We start from the raw sequence: 22,375 nt of genomic DNA on the forward strand, positions 1-22,375 counted from the left end.
CGCTGTATGTGCTGACCGGGTCGCATTCGACTTTTCACCTTTAACAAATTAATAAGAGAAATGTTAAAAATAATATATAATTCTATTCAATATTCACCCGACACCAACATGAAACTTGAAATAGTAGTTATTCATTATTAAATAAATAATTCAATAATTGATTTGAAGTTCCACGTCAATATTATTTTACAATTAAAGACAAAATATAATACCTAGCAATGCTATTGGAACCGTTCATTGTAATTCAGAATGTGACAACAGATAAAGAAAGGTAAAGGGTGGTGTGTAAGCCACAAGGAAGGCAAGTGGGAGTAATCTCAAACACTCAAACATATGAGAGACAAGTGGTGACTTGTACCAGAGAAATATGTTAAGATCGAAAATTAATGAAAAAAAATAAAATTATTATCCATTCATTATCAGCAAAATATAAACAAAAGAAAATACATAAAATAATTGTTTCTTAATCTATTTCAATATTTAACTTAATCACCTATCAAAATGCAACATAACATTCTTTTAAATTGTAAAAATCATCTATTTTGCAACAAATTTCTTTTTTGAAGTACAACATCAAAGAATAAGTAATAAACTTGTCTTCAATTTTGTAGCAAAACCTAATTTTGACAATATTTATGGTAGACTGTTGAAAATAAACACAAGTACAAAAACTCTAAAACCATGTTGGAAGACTGTACGTTGATTTTGTGGTGCTTACTAAGTACTATTGGCATAATTTATAAATATTTGACAATTTCTGAAACTATGAATTTACGTTGAATTATATTATGCCCATAATGAAGATATGATTCATTCTAAAATAAAAAATAAAATTTAATGTGCGAGCGAACGACTTGAGGACGAAGAGCCGAGCTGATAATACCACCACCGCACCACCACGATTCAACAGACGAATGCCGAAAGCAAAGAGAAAAAGAAGAAATAATAATAATAATAAAAAGTATATACGTACAGCAAACCTTTTCGCTGAATTTTTTTCTGTCGAAAAGTGACATTTTCTTTTCCTTCTTTGTGATATTGTCTGGAGAACAGCGTTGTAGAGAGAAGGCAGAGCGAAAATTTCCTTCCCAAGTTCCAACTCCAAACTTTAATTCTCCGTATATATATATATATATATATATATATATTTTGTTTTTTGAAGAAATTCTCCGTTTATAATAGAATAATGTTATCTATTATATTTTTATCGACAATTAATAGTAACCTGACAATCACAATTAATTATTAAACTTTTTTTTAATAAATAATAATAATAATAAATTACAAAGAACAATGGATGTGTGTATTTATATTCCCGGGCGATACGCAGAGATACGAAGCAGGCTTCAAAAATTAAGCTAGATATACACCATCTTCTAAGCCGAGATGTTATATATATTCATCAGATCTTCTTTTCCTTTCTGTCTAAACAATATAACTTAGAAGTGAAAAAAACTACAAGCTGACAATTTTATTACAGTGTATATATATATAAGATTCACTTTTTTAAGGAATCTCAAAGATCTAGAAACCCCCTAATTACAACAAATGAAAGCTAATTGACACTATCATCTCAGTCGAATGAGATAGTAATAGAATAAAATGTGATTTCTGAAGCTTCCCCGAAACAAATCCGACTGGAGATTAATTTCGATCACCCTCAAACTGTATATTCATGTACGTCAACTAAAGTTCTTCCTTAAGAGACGATGATAATCCTTGGTCCACAACATCCGGCCAGCAGGCTTTGGAGGTGCTTAAGCTTTCAAACCAGAGCTGGTCTGCCACAACTGAGTTGGAGTCATTGTTGCGGTGCCACGACCAATGCGCATGTGTCTCGTTTTCTATTCTCAGCCGTCCATGTCCAAAACTTGCCTCCCGGTACAAGGAAAGAGGGGAAACTGGGTTCTTGAACCTACATATATATATATGCATGTCAATTTTTCCATAAATTAGCAAATACATAGATATATATTATTAATCAATGGACAAATTATGTCACAAAAGAAAATCATCACTTGAGTTTTGATATCTGATTCTCAATTTCAGTTAAATATTTTTCTCCAGTCTCACTTGTTATAGCATGTGTTAAATTAAATATGAATTAAATAATTAAATTCACCACTTTCTACCAAAGAGCAACATTTTAGATTGAAGTTTTGTAACAAGATGGAAGTTGTGGTCACCTTAAGGGCAATGCAGTTATCCAAAAACTAAGCTTTTACATCGATAAGAAATAATGAATTTAATCATTTATTTATATGTAAGTTTAAACTCTTTCTTAATAAGTAAGACCTAAAAAGTGTTGAATCTTTAAATAAAATTAAAAGCAAATGACGGAAACACTTGATCTTGGAACATTTTGGTTTAATACCATATTAAATTACTAATTATCTTAAGATCTTAAAGTAAATTTACTTATTTAATATTAAAAAAAAAAGAAAAAAAAAGAGGCTCAAAACCTTGATGCATGGATACTTACTTTAATGCTAGTCCTTCTCGGTTCCCTCCATCACCAATGGTCACATACACCGGACCACATTGGTTCTCCTCGTTGTTGTAAACCCTAGTCTGTCATCCATAAATGCAGTGATTAAGAGATAGCTAGAAAACCATGAAAGTTTGAAGGATTATTGTTAATCGAGAAAACAACACACGAATATGTGACTTACGAATCTTTCGTATGCATGAACATGACCGGAAAAAACCACGTCGACGCGTGCCTCATATAGCAACTCTTCCATGGATTTTCTCATGCTTTCTCCTTCACCTTGATGGGCGGTATTAGTGTTATACCACGGCGCATGCAAGAGCACAACCATCCATTGCGTCTTTTTCCGGTCGACTTGAGCCAAATCAGCCTCCAGCCACTTGTACTGAGATGATTTTGCATCAAAATCTGCATAGGATCCTAACATAATAACGTGAGTCCCAGCAACGTCGAACGAGTAATACAAATTTGAGGTGGATCCACTCTCTTCGTATGGCATTAGCCACCGGGCATTGTAGGCCGTGAATCCCTGGGGGTGGATGATCGGGAAGATCTCCATCTCGTGGTTCCCTTCGGTCACCATCCATGGGCGGCGAGTCGCGTATGGCTCGACTAGGCGTCCAAATGAATCCCACAGTGGCTGCTGGAAATCGGCGTAAGATAAATCCCCCGGTAACAAAAACACGTCGTAGTCCTCGCTATCAACATGTGCTAGGGTTGAGGCAGTCCATTCTGTTTGTCCCAAGTCTCCTGCAAACAAAAATAGCGATGTTTCAAGCTGATCCAGGAAATTCATTGTTATGACACTTAATTTTTGTTGTCACCTCCTTAATTAAATGGCCCAGAACCGATAGGGGTATCAGAATAAATGTCTGATTTCGAGCCTCTTCACCATCATTTACTTTATATTTCAACTACATATTAAGCCTCAGTTATTAATGGAAAGTTTGTGTACGTATATGACCATCCAGCCTCAAAATTGTCCGTAAATCACTAATTATTTCAAAATTTTAAACTGATATATAGAAAATAATTTATTTAATAAATTAATTAATATTCTAGCACTTTTTTACGTGTGTTTCTTACCAATCTCTTGTTGGAATCTTGGGGTAGGCGGCTGAATTTAACTGGACCAATATCATTTTTTGGGCCTATATCTAAATTTGAACTTTGGCTAGGCTGCTATATCTAAATTTGGGCTAAATATGCCCCACGTTGCACTAGTCCAGCTGCTGATTCACACGCCGAGAACAATTTCGGGAGTAATCTGATTCCAATCAGATCGATGAATCTCCATTGGAGTTTCGGCCATAGCACCACTTGAGGAGAGTGTATATTTGAAATGGGGGTGGCGGATCAGACAACACACAACCTATTTTAATTTAGATAGAGTAAATAACGGAGATAAGATACTTATTTTAAAAATTTAAGTTGATAAGAAAGTTAAATTTATTCATTTAATTAAGAAAAATGTTTTTTTTTTTTTTTTTCATATCTTTTGTCCTTCTCTGTACCTCGAAGATGGATAAATCTACCATTGAATCGATAGAACTCATATGGAAAAGAGATGAATATGAATTCTACAGATTTAATAATGAATTACTTTGCAAAAAAGAAAAATGTGTAACAACTCTCTTTAATTAACACTTTAACATTAAATTTTAAAAATAACTAGCGATTTAACGTTAGCTCATACATGCATTTATGAGTTTTTTTTTTTTTTTTTTTTGGGTGAATATATATGTCCGTAGAGAAAGAGAAATTCCCAAAGACTTGCAGCCAAGCTGTTAACCGTGTGCTAAGATTTCTAAGTTGACGCATGCGCGCGGTATCCGAGGCAGGCGTGACCTAATTCAGGCTTGAAAAACTTGTTCCATATGCAAGCTAATGCCGATAGCACAAGAAGAACATGAGTCACATGACAAGACACCCAACTTCAATTCATGCAACCTTTTTCAAACCAGTAGTGTTGTTCACTCCTTTCGATTTATGACGGCTTTGCTTAGACTTAAAGCAGTAATAACCTAACCGGCTAACTCGTCCGAAACGTTGGACAAAAAAACACCCTCAGATTCTTTTTCATATTTCAAAGGAATAGGCAAAATAAATAAGCGGTCATGATTTAATATCGAAATTAATTAAGGTCATGACTTACCGACAACTGCAAACTCAATGGGAAATCCCGAAGGTGGCGTCCTGAAGGAAAACTCCGGGCCTGACTCTCCACACCTGTAGAAATGGGTGGTGCTGGGCTTTAAGGGTCCAATCTTAACGTGGTGGATCTCGCCTGAGCTGTAAAAGAAGTACTTATATGATGTGTGTTCTCCGGTTGCCTCTGCATTGTATTTTCCCGGTGCTTCTCCATATTCCACGATCGACTTCGAATGTTCGGTATCAGTAACCCATGAAACTCTGAAATGGTCCTTCCCCGCCAATGAAATATGCACCTAATTATTAAAAGTTTGTACGCAATGAAAAATAATTAAGTAATATGGGTGATGGGTATGTCTTGTTGAGAAAGAGAAATATTTTATGAAGACAAAGAGATTGAAGAGACCTGTTGGGGATCGGAGTCCGATCGGTTATGTGGAGTGAATACCATTGGGCGAGGTGGTTGCCGAGAAAGATAACCCTGTGATTGTAGGAGTTGAGGGAAGAGAACTAAGAATACGAGGAGAGGGAAAGCGCGTAGGTACAATTTCTCCATTGTCGAAGTGTTTAAAGCAGAAAGATATATATTAGACTTCTGGAGATTCCAGTTCTATATATATAAGGAGGAGGGGGAGAGAAAGTGGGGTTTGAGAGTTTGGAAAATATCATCGCTAGCTAGATTTCAATGGCGTCAAGGAAGCCCACCTTAATTCGAATAATTTTTGGATATGCTTGCAGCAATTAATCTATGACCACACAACATAGTTCGTCAATTAATTCCTTGGTCTCTTGGCTCTACTCGCTAGCTGCTTAAAGGCTCGGCTTGGCTATGAACCAAACTATTTTTTTTAATTTTTAAAGCCCAAAATCAGTAGGAAGACATTCACCTCTACATTTTCTCATGAGCAATGCTACACATTCCACATAATCTCATGTGATCTATTATTTTAAAAAATACATCACCATCTCATGAAATTGTGACACATCATTTGAAAATTAAATTTCGAAGAGAAATTTTAGAGAAGTACAACATTTCTTTTTTCTCATTTATACGCTACATGTAATGCTATATATATATGATTTCCTCGGACTCTCGGTGGCCGAGGTTTGGGGCTTATTTAAATAACAGAAATGCTACTTTGTATTATCTTCTTCTTTCTTCTTTTTCTACTGATGTAACATTATATATATATATATATTCTTTTTAATTAAAATTGATCTAGAGGTAAATTGGCAATGCCACATTAGCAGAGAATGACCAAAGAAAAATGTACGTATAACACATTTCATTTCGAGAAATGTTAGAAGTATCAAATTTTTGCCAAGATATGAGTTCCAAAATTATATGGACCTTGTTAATTGGTATCTGTACAATTTCTTTTTATTAATTGTTTTGATCGATTTTCTTCAATAAAAAAATTTCACATCATCTTAATACTAATTTCTTAGTAAAATTAAAAATTTAATACCCCTAATATTTCTCATTAAGTCATTACGGTGTTGTCTCCATCCAATAAAATGAAAAGTCAATGCGAATTACTCAAGGTCTCTGAAATTTCCTTTTCCTTTTTCTTTTTCTTCTTCTTCTTCTTTTTTTATTTTATTTTCTTTTCTTTTTATAAAGCTAGGCGTGCTAAAAACAAAAATTTCTTACAATTTGTTGTCCGAAGAACACTTAATTTAGACAACCAATTATTAAAATTCCTTGAGTACGTAATTCCCATTGACTTTTCATTTTATTGGATGGAGACGACACCGTAAGGAGTACTTATAATTGTGTGGTTATTAGAATATTGAGCTTCTAAGAAGCTGCCAAAAAAAAAACTTGTTGAGGGTCCAAAAGACTGATTTTTGCTGCCTTGTCTGGTAGATGACCAGCTAGAAGTTTCCTTCGGATCCCGATAAATTATGTTAATTAATTCAAATTATATATATATGATGTGCAAATACAGCATGAGATGATGTGATGAGACTGCTCTTTCTTTTAAAAAAAAAATAAAAAATTACAATTAGTTATATTAATTGATCTAAGAGACTAACTTTAAAGAAATTAATACTATTCAAATATTGGTTCAAGTAAAAAATGGTTGTATCATATCGCAGCATATGAGTTGGGGATTTTGAAGTACTATAGTTAATTACGTGCATTGTATTTACATTGATAATAAGAGAAGTTTTGTGACAAATTAAGATTTTGAATGACGGACAAAAAATCTGGTGCAATAGGGCAAGTAATCTCATATGAAAGCATAGACAGACCCTACTTATTTGGACAGGCTGAACAAGTGGGAAGCTCGAACTATCAAAACATCTGTTAACGTTCAAACAGGTAAAACTTACTCATATATATACTCTCACACGGCCTATCTTCTTGCAATGTAATCGGACAAGATGCTAGACCCAGATCCGAATCTCAAATTCTCTTGATTCAGCTATCAAAGCTCTCTCTAGACTCTTTTCCTGATCAACTGCACTAAAAGTATATACCGAGCAAGTATCTATATGTATAGCATATATACAAAGTTAATTAGTCACAGGCTTTAACCATGTACCGAGAAAAAGAGCCCGAATTGGTTGATCAGATAGTCGGTTGGCAAGCTTATTTGCACAAACCATGCCCTTCAAAGAGGAAAAAACCAACCTTCAAAAGGGGATTTGCAAATAAAAGGATTGGATTTGGCTTAATTAGCTTCTAAATCTGACATGTAAAAGCTGCAATTGCCTCTAAAATTAGCTGCGAGTGAGTCACCCATGAAGGAAACATTAATGCTAATCGGCTTAAAGAAGTGGCCGCATGCACGGCAAAACTTCCCAAGAGGGGTTCAAGAATGGCCACAAATTCAGCCTAATGGAGGCTGCAACAGTCAACAAAAGTGGCTCACAATTAATGGGGTATCTATGTGACACATGCAAATTAAATCTCCTCAATAGGTCTTATTCAAAACGAACCCTAAGGGCATATATTATGCCCTATTTTGATATGAAAAATGCTCAAGCTAGCATTTTGAAGTACTGCTAAACTACAGTCAATGCATATATAACCCATTACATATTTATCTCCTTTATATGCCAATAACAATATTGCTGTATTGAAGGCATGATTGCGGCTTTTACATGTCAGATCCTTATGCTCTGTTTGGCATTAGAAATGAATAATTATTTCATCCGGGTTTTTTCTAAAACTTACCCACCCGCCTAAAAATCCGAATTTTGACCCGAATTTTGAGTCCACTTGACTGTCTTTCAGATTAATGGTGGGACCAAGCGCAGAAAAAGTTGACTCAAAAAAAATATTAATATTAATATTAATAATTTAAATCAATATAAAATAAAAGAAATTAATATTAATAATTTAAATAAAAAAAATAAAAGAAATTAAAAAAAAAAACAGAGGGGTGGCTGCCAGCCCTTGGGGGAGGCCGCGCGGCCACCCCCGACCCTGGGGGGAGGCCTCGCGGCCTCCCCCGAGTACTGGGGGTGGCCGCGCGGCCACCCCAGACCCTTGGGGGTAGCCGCGCGGCCGCCCCCCAGTACTGCGGGTGGCCGTGCGGCCACCCCCGACCCTTGGGGGAGGCCGCGCGGCCTCCCCCGAGTACTGGGGGTGGCCGCACGGCCACCCCCGACCCTTGGGGGTGGCTGAGCGGCCTCCCCCGACTACTGGGGGTGGCCACGCGGCCACCCCTGACCTCCTCAGGGGGTGGCGCGCGGCCACCCCTTTCTTCATTTTTTTTTAATTTTTTTTAATTTTTAATTTTGATTTCAATTATTTTTTTTTAAAAAAAATTATTTATTTATTTTTAATTAAATAATCAATATATAATAAATTATTATTATTTAAATTATTATTTCACATAACTTTTTAAAATACCAATCATTATACACAACTTTTTAAACTTTCAATCATTTCTTACCATTAAAATATAATATTTTTCAATCTCAAAATTTAACACTCAAACACAATTTTTTACCTCGATATTTGTAAATAAAATTAGAATTCAATTCTAATTCTCAAAATTCAATACCCAAATACACCATTAGCAGCTCTTTAGTTTGTCCATTTAAAGCTTGCTTTTTGCTGAATTATTTTTCTTGTTAAATTAAAGGAAACATTGAAACCAGTAGTGGCTCCTAAACCTAAGCCTTCTTCTCAAAAGCTAGCCGAGCTGAAAGATAATGAGACCCATTGATTGGAACTCAAAGTTTTGGATGATCAGTGTTTATATTTAATTAATACTGATCGATGAACTTTACACGCTTTTCCTTTCATTTTCCCAAAAAAAAAAAAAAAATTCAAATACCCAAACGCAGGGCAATCTGCATGGACCACTGAAGATGGCTGGGGGACTCATAGTCATTGAATTAAACAAGCAGCCGGAAATTCTTTGTCACTACCAACTACTTTTAAAACTACACTCCAGCCGCTGCAAACCCTAAGGGCTGACTGTGAGAGTTATCCTTGCGTTCTCATTTTGCGTGAGACAGAGAGAGAGAGAGAGAGAGAGAGAGAGAGAGGTAGGTTGAGACGTGCATGACATGGCCCTTGTACGAGAGATTCTCAGTCAAATGTTGTTCTGTCATAACTCGATTAACAAGAAGAGTTTTAACATATTTAACGTCAGCTTTGATCGTGCGCACAAGTAATTAATTATATATGACTAATCATCAGAATATCCCCAAGAATCTACTTTTGGGAAACAAATATACCTATGAACCCAAATTACCTATGAGATGGAGGTTTTGTCTACACCCTTGGCCGGTTAGTACATAGTAGTCAGGGGCGGAGCCAGCCCCCAAGTTAGGGGCTAAATTGAAAAAAAAAAATTTAGAGGGGCTAAAATTTGAAAAAATAATAAATTTTGAGGTAAAATTTTAATTTTTTTAAAATTTTTTTTAATTTTTTTTTTTTTTTGGGGGGAGAACCTTGAACGTGGCTCCGCCCCTGATAGTAGTCTTCTAAATTTTTAAATTTACCTCTAAATTTTATATTTTTTTATATAAATCTTTTTAAATGATTTTTTTATTTTTTGAAAAAATACATTTTACCCTTAAAATTTAACCACTTTTTTACTTTTGCCTCCAATGTTTAAAAAGTGATAATGTACTACTCCCAACAAAATTTTTGAAATTTTCAAGGTAAGCATTCTGTTAATTTTTTTATGTTTTCTTTAACAAAAATTAGTGAAAATACCTAAATGCCCATATTTTTTATTTTTCTAAAAATAATAAGAAAAAAAAAGAGGGGAAAAAAAAAAAAAAAAAAAAACCACCCCCACGGCCCCATCCCCAAGGGGTCTTATTTGGCCAAGGGAGCCACCCTCCCCCCCTTCTTTTATTCTTTTATTTTTTATTTTTTTTTAAATGAGGGCATTTTAGAAATTAACATGTGTATATGGGGGCAATTTTTGTACAAAAAAATACATGTGCGTCGAACGTGAGCCATTTTCCGTAAAAGAAGACTGAAATTGCTAACTGAGTTTTGCATTGAAAATTTTAGAAACTTTGTTTGGGTATATTGCCACTTTTTAAACATTAGAGGCAAAAGTAAAAAAAATGGACAAACTTTATAGGGTAATCTATATTTTTTTTTTTCCTTTTTTTAATTATTTTTTCTTCCCACAGTTTAATTTTTGGGTTAATTACCTTTTCTCCATAAACTACCGGTCATTGTCAATAATCAATATGCCACCACAAACTGACACTTCGATCGAAAGAGAGTATCCAACTACCACTTTTGTACCTTTAGCCGTCTTCCGTTAGGGAATCTTGTTAAATTGGACATAATATTCGATTTTTAGATGTTAAATTTTGTTAAAGACAGAAATGCCCTCAAACAGTAATTTAATAAAAAAAACATTTTTTTTTATAAAAGAAAAAAAATATGTAAATTACCAGCAGCCACCACTTCTTTTTCCTTTTGTTATTTTTTATTTATATATATATATTTTAATTGTTTAATTTTAAGGTATTATATGTAAATTTGAAACTTGAGTTAGGATATTTAAGTCTTTTAACGAATTTGACTGACAAAAGAAGGGTAAATGTACGAAAAGGGTAGTTGCATGCTCTCTTCGATCTGGTCAATGTGTTAGTTCTTGATGGCATATTGACAATGGCCGGTAGCTCATGAGATAAAAAAGTAATTATCCCTTAATTTTTGGTTCGGCCCTGCACCTTCCTCTTTAGATCAGATTCATCATATAGACGTTCTCACGGCATGGCCGGTGTTGATCGTAAATTCGCCATAAATTTATTGGATTTAGATGGGAGATCGACCACGTAATCAGCAACAGATTAGGATCGATCTATTCAGAAATATATACTTAATATTGCGATTTCTTCAAGAAATGCAATAATAAATTATCTCAAAAAGCACGACGACAAGAAATTATTGATTTAATAAGAGCATTTTGTCTGAACAAGAAAACAGAAAGTTGATTTGAGCAATCAACGTAACAACCATTCTAATTATTGGTTGTTTACTTACTAATTAAATTAAAGTACAATTAAAATGGTTTAGATTCATTATCAAAAAAAAAAAAAAAAAAGTGGTTTAGATCTAGATTCGCGTTACACCTGGTATAATTTTCTTAAAATATTGTTTCATCGCTCAATAATCATTTATATATATATATATATATAAATATTTTATCAATCCCTACATGATCTCGATCCATCACGTTCACCAAATATTAATGTAATAAAAAACTAAAAACTTAGCCATCTAAAAAAAGTTTAAAGCTATAATTAATTTTATTATATTTTAAAATCGATTAAAAATATGAGTTTGAGATTAGATAATAGATGTCGATTAATATAAAGTTTAGTATATGTAATAATGATCAATGATGAATTTGACAAAATATTCCAAGAAAAATTATTGAATAATATAATATTATGAAAATTAAACTAGATATAACTTGAATCAATATTCAACTTAATAAATCTTATATAATAAAAGCATTCAAGTTCACATTCACACGTGCTTTTTATTTTTATTTTTATTTTTTATGAATAATAACTGGATAAACCTTTCTAGTAATTATAGTCTTTCGTTTGTTGTAGAGACATGTTCTAAAAGACTACAACTACAAAAACTAAATATAATAATCCACTTTTAGGCCAGGGAACATTTTATCTATGGAAGATTGAATTTGAAAATTTATAGTCTTTCGTTTGTTGTAGAGACATGTTCTAAAAGACTACAACTACAAAAACTAAATATAATAATCCACTTTTAGGCCAGGGAACATTTTATCTATGGAAGATTGAATTTGAAAATATATATATATATATATATATATATATATATATATATATATAATATAATAATCCACTTTTAATTAGGGCACATTTTATCTATGGAAGATTGAAAATATATATACGTAATGACGTAATGTCTTACGCATGTGCTTCGACCAATCTACTCACCATCGGATCCACAAAGAAAACCTCTACATAAAATGGGCTTAGGTAACAACCAAGACTATAAATTTTGTTTGCGACTTTTCCCGTTCTCCCGGTATGGGACAAGATTGCTGTCTTCCCAGCCAAAATATATGTATACTTCCGTGAGGTATAAGACAACATGTTTGAGATCGAGCAACCCAATGATGTGATCGAGTTTGTTTTTCTTTATACTTTTTTCTTTGAATATTGTTGACAAAAGACTAGATGATGTAAACTCCCTTATCGGCTATGGGAACTTGTTAGTTAGTTGTACGTTACTGAAGGACTCCATGATAAAGGTGGAAGAAGAAGAAATATATTCAAAATAAATTTAACTATTTTGTTTTTCGAATAAGGGTTTTTTCCAAATTGAATAGGATTAAAGAAATTTCTGTAACCATGTCTATTCAATTGACAATTGATTCTTATATGCATTTTCAAAAATGCATGTATGAATCACATATTCTGTTAATCCTATTAAAAATGTGAAAAACTGCACCATTAGTCTCTGTAATTGATATAAATTACAAATCGCTCCATTTTCAAACATCTCTATAGTTTGCTTAATTTACAAATCACTCATTGGAGTCAAATTCCATTAAAAATTTTAATAGATTCCGTTAAATGCTACGTTAATGCCAATAAAAAGATGACACGTATCAATCATAATAAAAAAAATATAAATAAATAAAACTTAATTTTTTTTATTTATTTTTTTTAAATGAAAAGAAAAAAAGATGTGGCATGCCAATTGAGTAGCCACCCCATAGGTGGCACGTGGTCACCTCAAAATGCATTTAGAGGTGGCCTTTGGGCCACCCCTAGCCCCTAGAGGAGGTTGCGTGCAACTCCCAGAGGTAGCTGAGGGTGGTCGTGCAGAGAGGGGGCAGGGGTGGCTTAGATTTATTTTGGGGTGGCCGTGTGCAACCCTCGGCCACCTTTGGGGGTGCCACGCGCCCACCCCCATTGCCTGGGGGTGGCTAAACCACCAAGCACCACCCATTTTTTTCTTTTCATTTTTTTTAAATAAAATTTTAAATTTTATTTATTTATATATATTTTTCTTATTATGATCGATATGTGTCACCATCTTATTAGTGCTGACATGACGCATAATGGAATCAGTCAAAATTTTTAACGGAATTTGATTATAAAAAACGATTTGTAAATTAAGCTAACTACAGGGATATCTAAATTACTTTTAATACCAGAGTAAACGATTTGTAATTTAGGCCAACCACAAAGACCAATGATACAATTTTTCCTTAAAAATGCTTGTCATAATCACATATTTCATGAATAAATGTAGTTTAATAATCCAAATTTAAAGAATTCTTTTTGCTATAACAGTTTTGAGGAAAAAATTTTCCTTACTAGAAACTACATTTTTATCACATAATTATCTCCAATAGTTACGTGATAGTCTTTGTTAAAAAGAATTCAATAATTAATTGAGAATACCCCATCAACATTGTGAAATAAAAAAAATGTATTATGTCATCCTTTTTACATAATAGACTCACCCAATATTAAAATTTCAAAGTGTCCACGTGGCTCCCAAAGAAAACTATCCTTTATTTGGTATGACTAGTCTAAGTAACACACTTATCCACGCAATAATAATAATAAGCAATACATGTATCTTGGTTATCTTGCCGTACGAAGCTGAGGAAGCAAATTGTCAAAGTTTATGGTTATAGTGATTAGATTCTACGTACTAACTTGCTCATATTGAACGAGGCAAACGTGTAGGAAGGACTTCAATATCATTGTATTAATTAGGAAAAACGTGTAATTGAACAATTTAATTAATTTCCTATCATTGTCTATTACTATCACGATTATTTTGTGTTGTGATTGTTTGATTCGAATAATATTCAAAATAATATTCTACTTTTTTAAAAAAATAAATTATATTTTATTAAATTTTATTAAATTTTATTTCATAAAGTCAAACTTCATAATTCGTGAAATGAATTAGAATAATATTTAGATTCAACACCTAAACGGACTTGAAGACAAGAACCTAAACGGTTGTGATAAAGGTAATTTATTGAGTAAAGTTTTTCTAATTAATTCAATCTGATAAGATGACATATGTTCAAAATGCATGTGATTTTTATATGTATTTTTTTCTAAAAGAAAATAATTATATATTTCAAAATCACATGTTCTAATAAAAATAGACATGAGAATCACATACACACACATATATATATTAAACGCATGTTAGTCTAATAGACTAATTTTTTTTTTTTTTTTAAAAAAAAAAACAACTTTATTCTAGCTCCATCATGTATGGTGTGTGATTTAATTTGTCAGAAGGTTTCATAAAACTTGCCAATTAATTAATTTGAAGGTGAATATGGAATTACATTAGGTCAAGGATAATTAACCTTTTGGTAGCTTTCTGCCTTTTGTTTTCTTCTCTCAAAATAAAAACATTAACAGATAATACGCATAGTCTTAAAAACACCAAAAAAACATTGTGTCACATAATAATTAATGCTTTTTCAAACCAAATGTAAAATGCACCCTCTAAAATACAAGAACAACAGAGCCAATGAATTACTAATTATTAAGGTTTAGACATTAATTAATAAGCACTTAACAAGCATGCATGGAACATCAACAAATTAGAAGAAATATTTACACAAATTATTTATGGTCTCATCCCTTGAGTTGAAATAATATACAATTAGATAGTCTTGGTTGCTTAATTAATTAGAGTTCATCATTAGGAGGTGCTTGCTTATCCACAATATCCCAGCATGCTTTAGACGTGCTTAAGCTTTCTAACCAGACTTCATCCGCCACAAATGCGTCCAAGTCATTGTTGCGGTGCCATGACCAATATCCATGTGTTTCATTCACTATCCTCAACCGTCCATGCCCAAAGCTTGGTTCCCGATACAACGACAGAGGAGAAGCAGGCTCCTCGAACCTGCACATAAACATTGCATCGATCATACATATATATTACTCCAAATTATCGAGAATATTTTAACAGGGGGAAAAAAAATTATATATATTTTCATTTGGACTGTCCAACTACCGGATGTGACCCTTCCCCTAGGCCGGCCATCAAATTCTCAATCATGGATTGCCGGCCTGTAAGAACCCCTAAAGGTCATTCATACTGGAAATTTAAGACGTTAGCTTTTTCGAGCTGGGGGCCGGGGTATAGGGCCTAGAAATTCAGTGGACAATCTGTGGTTCGTCGAGGTAAGAAATTCACGAATTTAATACGAACTGAACACAAAAATAGTAAATTAAGATTGAAGATTTTGACTTGAATTAAAAATAACCTATATAATTTTATACCTAAACCCGACGCATGACCTACCTCGATCAATTTGGTTTGAAATCAAAGCCAAATTAATTAGATCGATTCAGTTTAATTTGAACCCGATCGAACTTGATCTCTGGCCATATTTTTGCCTTTTTAAAGGCAATGAAACTTGGCAAACGATGAATTTTAAGGATTGTAAACAACAGTCACATTAATTAATAACTGAAATTCAAGAGGACTCACTCTAGTGCAAGTCCTTCGCGGTTTCCTCCATCACCGATAGTAATATACACCGGACCGCATGGGTCAACCTCGTTATCATAAACCCTAGTCTGCAACACATTGAGAGTAGAATCCAAATAAATAATAATTAATAATAAAAAAATAAAAAATAAAAAATAAAAAATAAACTTATAACCCGGATATTTCATCAATTTTACAATTAAGTACTCAAACTTTAAAAAGTAGTAATTTAGGGTATTCAACTTTCAATTTTTTTCAATTTCAACATTTTGTTACAATTAATTTTTCGTAAAATCCTGTTAAAATTTTGAAAATACCTCTCATTTTTCTTAGAAAAATTAAAAAGTTAAAAAAAAAATTAAAAAGATTTAAGTATCAATAAGAATTTAATGAAATTTTTAAAAATACCCCATGCCTAAATTTACATTTTCATTGCCAACGTAATAAAAGATTATATATATATATATATATATATTGAAATAGGGTCCCACAATCAGGGATTGAGTTTCCTAGAAATTAGTAAAAAATTCGGATGGCCGAAGAGATGGGCTGTAAGGCCTACTTATCATGGGCAACAAGCTAGCTAGGCGCGCAGATGAGACCCACAATCCTCAGTCTTAGACTCTTAAGCTATCCAAATTTATGTAAAATACGGGCACAGACTAATTATATTTCGGGGATCCTAGTCCTGCATGCTATCATATGATTCATATATATGCTTTTAATTTTAATTTAGCCAAGTGACTTACGAATCGTTCATATGCATGAACATGCCCAGCAAAAACCACATCCACCCGTGCCTTATACAACAACTCTTCCATTGCCTGTCTCATGCCTTCTCCTTCACCTTGATGGGCTGTGTTAGTGTTATACCACGGCGCATGCAAAAGCACAACAATCCATGGGGTCTTCTTCCTGTCAACTCGAGCCAGATCAGCCTCAAGCCACTTGTACTGAGCCGAGTCGACGACAAAATCCGTGTAAGACCCTAACATTACGATGTGAGTCCCGGCAACTTCAAACGAGTAATATAAATTTGAGGTTGAGCCACTCTCTTCGTACGGCATCAGCCACCGGGCATTGTAAGCCGTGAAGCCGAAGGGATTACTGTTGGGTAAGATCTCAATCTCGTGGTTCCCTTCTGTCACCATCCATGGGCGGCGGCTTGCCTGTGGCTCAACTAGGCGTCCAAAGGAGTCCCAAAGAGGTTGGTGGCCGTCGGCGTAAGATAAATCTCCAGGTAACAAAAACACGTCGTAGTCGCTGCTATCCACATGTGATAGGGTTGATGCAGTCCATTCAGTCTGTCCCAGATCGCCTGTAAAGGAAAATTGGGTTGTGGTCATGAGAGAATTACCGCATTTCAATGCATAAATTACAGGAAAAATAGCTAGGCTTTAGCAACCACATATTTGGGTCATCCCTAATAATCATGAAAAATGTTAGAGCAGCTTCAGTATGTGTTTTTCTAAGGTCCTTATAAGTTGATATGGTACCATGTTTATAGTAATAATAAAAACTAGAGTTTGATTTCATCCTCATATTTTTATTCAAAAAAACAGGGTGTCGTGTTAGCATAGAAAAATCATAGGCAAACACTAGAAAAAGTTATAGTATTTCTTAATAATCATATATCAACAACCACAATATGTGGTCGTTGCTAATGGCAACAATTAGTCGTCCTTAATATTGGCAAGAGAAATATGTTTGTGCATGCAAAAAGCCACGCAAAAATATTTGCATTGGAATTTGACTTATTTGAGACTACTATAGGCCTCGCAATAAATAAATAAATTAGCGACAATAATAAAAATTATCATAATACATTTTAGTGACGACACTATATATATATATATATATTAGCAATGACAATATTGTCGACGTAGTGTATTTACCTAAAAAATGATCTACTAAATAGATGTATTATTGCCGATGGGTTTTTCTAAATTATAAGCACCATGGGACTGAGATTCAATACTATTAAGTTTCTCGGATTTCTATGAAATTAGGATATAGCTTAAGAGAGGCCGGATAATTGTGGAGCCTACATGCATACTCTAAACATGTGGTTTCATATTTTAGGCTACCCAAATTAAAGTAGGTAGGGCCCCGCTATCTCCTCTTTCAGAGCATCGATCGGAATTTTCTTTGAAGTTTGGACAACCTAATAATAATGATCCTTGTCATGAGTTCAGAACCTATATGGAGCTTGAAAAGAAAATTGATCACGTTACAATAAGTCATCTTTCCTTTGGCTTAGGTGTTATAAAAAAAGTACACTGTATGTAGTGTAATTTTATCAATGATCCAGATTTAATTCAAACTATTTTATGAGAAAAATTAAAAATTTAAATTTTTTTAAAAAAAACTACAACACATATTTTTTTTTTTATATATATTACGTAAAGCCAAATCCTTCCCAAAACTCGTCTCAGCACAGCCATACTAAAGAAGACGTAGAGGATCTATAAAATAAAAAAAAAAAAAAAAAAAAAAGACGTAGAGGTGAGTTTTTGTGCATTTGCGGCGATAAGGTCGTCACAATAGTTCTTTAATAACAGCCTAGTAGTTGACGTTTCGAAGCTACTTTTTCAAATTAAAGCATGCACCGCTTGTTTTATAACGGCGCGCGGCTTCTCTTCTAAGAAGTTCCATTCACTTTTTTTTCGAGGGGGTCAATTTAATGTTTTATTATCTCTCTTCTTCTTTTTTTCCTGGTCAGAGAGCCACGGAGCCACCCCTTTCTATATATATATATATATATATATATATATATATATATATATTCAGTTTATGAAGTAATAAGTTAGCTCCTAAACACCTGAAAAATTAAACACACGTTTTCTCCAAATATTCTAGTAAAAATTTGTAAATTTTTTTAAAATTATGTTATGATTTGAGAAATATTCCGTACTTTAAATTATTAACAAAAGATATGTACTTTTTATTTTTGAAAATATATATATATGAAAAATATTCTTGTACAACAACATTGACAATATTGTGTAATTTGTGCACAACACAAGACACATGGTGAGACCTATGTGAGTGGAATCCACCACATGAATCTCACTCCATGTTTCTTGTATTGTGCACAAATTGTACAATATTATTGTGTACCAATCACTTTTTTCTCTCTCTCTCTCTCTCTATATATATATATATGAATAATGATTCAATGCCACCTAAATATACAACTTTTCACCACCTTGCCTATGTGACAAGGTGGTCCCCTACTACTTTTTGAGTTTTTTTATTTTTTAAAAATAAATTAAAGTGGGGGACCACCTTACCACATAGACAAGGTGGTGAAAAGTTGTATATTTAGGTGGTAGTGAATCATTGCTCATATATATATATATATATATATATATATATATATATATATATGGCAATGTGGTCCCCCACTTTAATTTATTTTTAAAAAATAAAAAAACTCAAAAAGTAGTAGGGGACCACCTTGCCACATAGGCAAGATGGTGAAAAGTTGTATATTTTGGTGGCATTGAATCATTATTCTATATATATATATATATATATATATTCGAAACTTGCGAAACAAATTTAGAGTACAATTCTAACGGTGAGCAACTTCTCTTCCAACTAACTAAAATAACCGTATTTAGAAAGTCGGGGGGACTCACCAACTACGGCAAACTCAACGGGAAATGTCGAAGGAGGTGTGTTGAAGGAGAATTCCGGGCCTGAACCTCCACACTTGTAGAAATAGGTAGTGCTGGGCTTCAACGGTCCGATCTTGACATGGTGAATCTTGCCGGAGCTATAGAGGAAGTAAGTGTATGATGTGTGTTCGCCCCTTGCGCTTTCATCATATCTCCCTTTTTCCTTTCCATATTCCACGATCGACGGTGCGTGTTTGTCATCAGTAATCCATGTAATTCTCATGTGATCGCTTCCTGCCAGTGATATATGAACCTAACACGATTGAACATGGCAAATAATTAATATAATATTGTTACGTGTAAAATAAATGCACTTATTATGGTTCAAAAAGAAGAGAAAATGGAACAGACCTGTTGAGGATCGGAGTGAGATCGATCATGTCCGGTGCGAATGATCTGCCCAGGAGGTTGACGAGAAAAATCATCGTCCTGAGATTGTAGGAGTTGAGGGAAGACGAAGATGGTCAGAAGGAGAGGGAATACGTGTGCCCACATTTTATTCGTTACTGTTGTAAAGCTAAAGGAGTCCAAGAGAAGAGGCAAGGCATATAAGAAGAGCGCGCGGTTTGAGAGAAAATAATAATAATAATTAAAATAAATAAAAAAGGATTGGAAATGCGTCAAGCAATTGTCCACCATGGCATCTTCTTGGATATGCTTGCAAGAATAAACACTCGGAAATTTCTTGCGCAAGCAGCTAGCTTAATTTGGCTCAGCTTAATTGGCCTGAATCTGAATCAACCTGGGTTTCTAGAGTAAAATATTGTCGACTCACCAGTAGGCGATAGTACGTACTACAGGTCCAATACTTCTTGATATATGCTAGACATTAATTTTCTCACTTTTTATTTTTTAAAATTTCTTCTGATATCATGAAGAAACATGATTAGCTAATAGCTTATAATTTATTGAACTAATTAATGAAAATACTTGAGAAATCCAGCAATATTGTATTCTTCTTCTTCTTCTTCTTCTTTTATTTTTTATAATATTTTGGATATTATTCTAGAAGAATACATTCGAACGTGTTAATACATTGGACCGTGAGTGCTAAAAGAAGTTAGGGCACCTATGACTAATAAAATTTTAGTGAATAACCAATACTGATCATATATATTTGCATAGAGATATGATATATTGCCATTCCATAATATAACTATTAGCTTTTATATTTATTTTTTATTAAACAAAAAATCACAAAATCATGTAAATGAATTGAGGTATGTCAATAGTCATATCTTTGAGTGACAAAATATCATTTCTCACTCCCATATCGGTAAGAAGAGATTAATGAGTCATAACAAACGAGGGCTTTGGTCCAACGTGATCTTCCCAATGTTCCCATATAGGAATTAGTGTGGTAGCTAGCTAGTTCTTTTGAGGTTAAAAGATGTCTACATTGAAACATATGTATAATGTGGTAATTAATTATGTTTTGAGGCTGAAGAAGCCCAAAAAAGTAAGTTTGGGAGTTTTTTTAATTATTCCAGACTTGCTATACATTCTCTTTTGATATTTACCATTAAATATATAAGACTTATGTGTAAGATCTATATAGATCCTACAAATTTAATTGTAATTTTAAAAAGTGTAAGAATAACAGAAGGACAAGATAGAAAATGAATTATTTCTTTTTTTTAAGTGGTCTTCCATTCTTTTTTTCATAAAAAAAATAAATAAATTTTATTATTTAATTAATAGTTAAACAAATAAAGAAGGCGGAGGAAATCAATTGCGAGAACTCAACTAATGAATACTTCGTTGTCAAAAAAAAAAACTAATGAATACTTCATTAATGACACCGCTCGTACAACTAATGACTCATCAGGATATCCTGAGAATCTACTATAAACTCCACCTATCTTTTTTAAAAAAAAATAAAAAATAAAAATGGACCACGAGAGAGTAAGCCCCGTTCAGTTAGCCCAGTGGACCACGTGAATAACTGCGTTGTCGGCCAACCAGCTTCGGCAGGAATTCAAAGGCTCCACACGCGTCTCAGCCCTTCGCACGAGGGCGACAGAATTCCGAACTCGAAGACTACCTCGTTTCCGAGGCTGCATCTCTGCAGAAAGAGGCCCGGGGACTTTCCTGGGCCTATGCAATAGCAAGCTAAAGCAAATGGCCCACTCACATCTCTCTCGTGGTCCGAAATTGCGGTGAGCGTGGATCGAACACGCGACCTTCAGATCTTCAGTCTGACGCTCTCCCAACTGAGCTATCCCCGCAAGTTGAATGATGCTTCCACCATTTTATATTTGTTAGAAGATTGTTAGCCAGTAAGAGGAGAGATCCCAACGGGCAACAGTACTCCCAATTCCCAAGCGCGTTTTCTTTAGTCTTTACTACAGAGGAGTATTTTCAATATTTCACTACAAAAATTACAATATATGTTCAACAAAAAATGCTAAAATAGTAAAATATGTTAATAATTTTATTATTGTTTGGATTTCCGATTTAAAAAAGTGCAATTTAAAAAATTAATTTTTAAAAACACATGCTAAGCGTTTGGCAAAATCACAGTTTAATCTTTAAAATTCTACATTTTCAAAAAACCACATTATCTACGATTTGATAAAGCAATTTTCTGCATTTTTAAATTGCAATTTTTTAAAAATATAATTACCAAACAATTTATTTTCTACAAATTTTTTTTTTATCTACGAAATTAAAATCTCAAATCTACTCTTAATGCCTACGATTTGGTCTCATAAAGCAACACAAGCGTCATGCATGTTCATATGCACCAATACCACCAGCAGACTCTTCTCATGTGTTCAACAAGTCCATCACAGAGAACAAACATGTACAAGGAATATATATATATATATATATATATATCCAATTAGTCCATTTAATAAGTTAATGTGCTCTAAAATTAACATTAGGAGAAATCTTCAAAATAGTTCGAATGCGGATACATTGAAGCTGATCATAAATATCTCCGATCATTGTCTCCAATAGTTAGATCAGCGACGTTCCAATAAAGTAAATGAATTTACAGAGAGAATGCTTTTTAGAGACTATGAACCGGCCAGTACCGCTTCCACACTGCCAACCCATTTCGGA

The 22,375-nt window shown here is 33.6% G+C and overlaps 2 protein-coding genes and 1 non-coding gene across 3 annotated transcripts; all 3 read right to left on the bottom strand.

Annotated features, from left to right (window-relative positions):
- Positions 1-1,238: 1,238 nt before the first annotated feature.
- Positions 1,239-5,322, bottom strand: LOC133874372 (purple acid phosphatase 22-like). The gene is made up of 5 exons (XM_062312274.1): positions 5,049-5,322; positions 4,647-4,938; positions 2,673-3,241; positions 2,483-2,571; positions 1,239-1,915 (listed from the first exon to the last, which is right to left on the bottom strand). Exons 1-5 carry the CDS (start codon positions 5,196-5,198, stop codon positions 1,687-1,689), a joined length of 1,329 nt encoding a protein of 442 aa, XP_062168258.1. The 5' UTR covers positions 5,199-5,322; the 3' UTR covers positions 1,239-1,686.
- A 9,310-nt stretch (positions 5,323-14,632) lies between these two features.
- Positions 14,633-19,829, bottom strand: LOC133873134 (purple acid phosphatase 22-like). The gene is made up of 5 exons (XM_062310858.1): positions 19,658-19,829; positions 19,268-19,559; positions 16,373-16,941; positions 15,624-15,712; positions 14,633-15,032 (listed from the first exon to the last, which is right to left on the bottom strand). The coding sequence occupies exons 1-5, from the start codon at positions 19,799-19,801 to the stop codon at positions 14,813-14,815; spliced, it is 1,314 nt and encodes a 437-aa protein (XP_062166842.1). The 5' UTR covers positions 19,802-19,829; the 3' UTR covers positions 14,633-14,812.
- A 1,632-nt stretch (positions 19,830-21,461) lies between these two features.
- TRNAF-GAA (transfer RNA phenylalanine (anticodon GAA)) lies at positions 21,462-21,534 on the bottom strand. The gene has a single exon. It is a non-coding gene; the product is annotated as a tRNA-Phe (tRNA).
- Between the last annotated feature and the right edge of the window lie 841 nt (positions 21,535-22,375).

Source organism: Alnus glutinosa, chromosome 7 (genome assembly GCF_958979055.1).
Source record: "Alnus glutinosa chromosome 7, dhAlnGlut1.1, whole genome shotgun sequence".
NCBI classification, from domain to species: domain Eukaryota; kingdom Viridiplantae; phylum Streptophyta; class Magnoliopsida; order Fagales; family Betulaceae; genus Alnus; species Alnus glutinosa.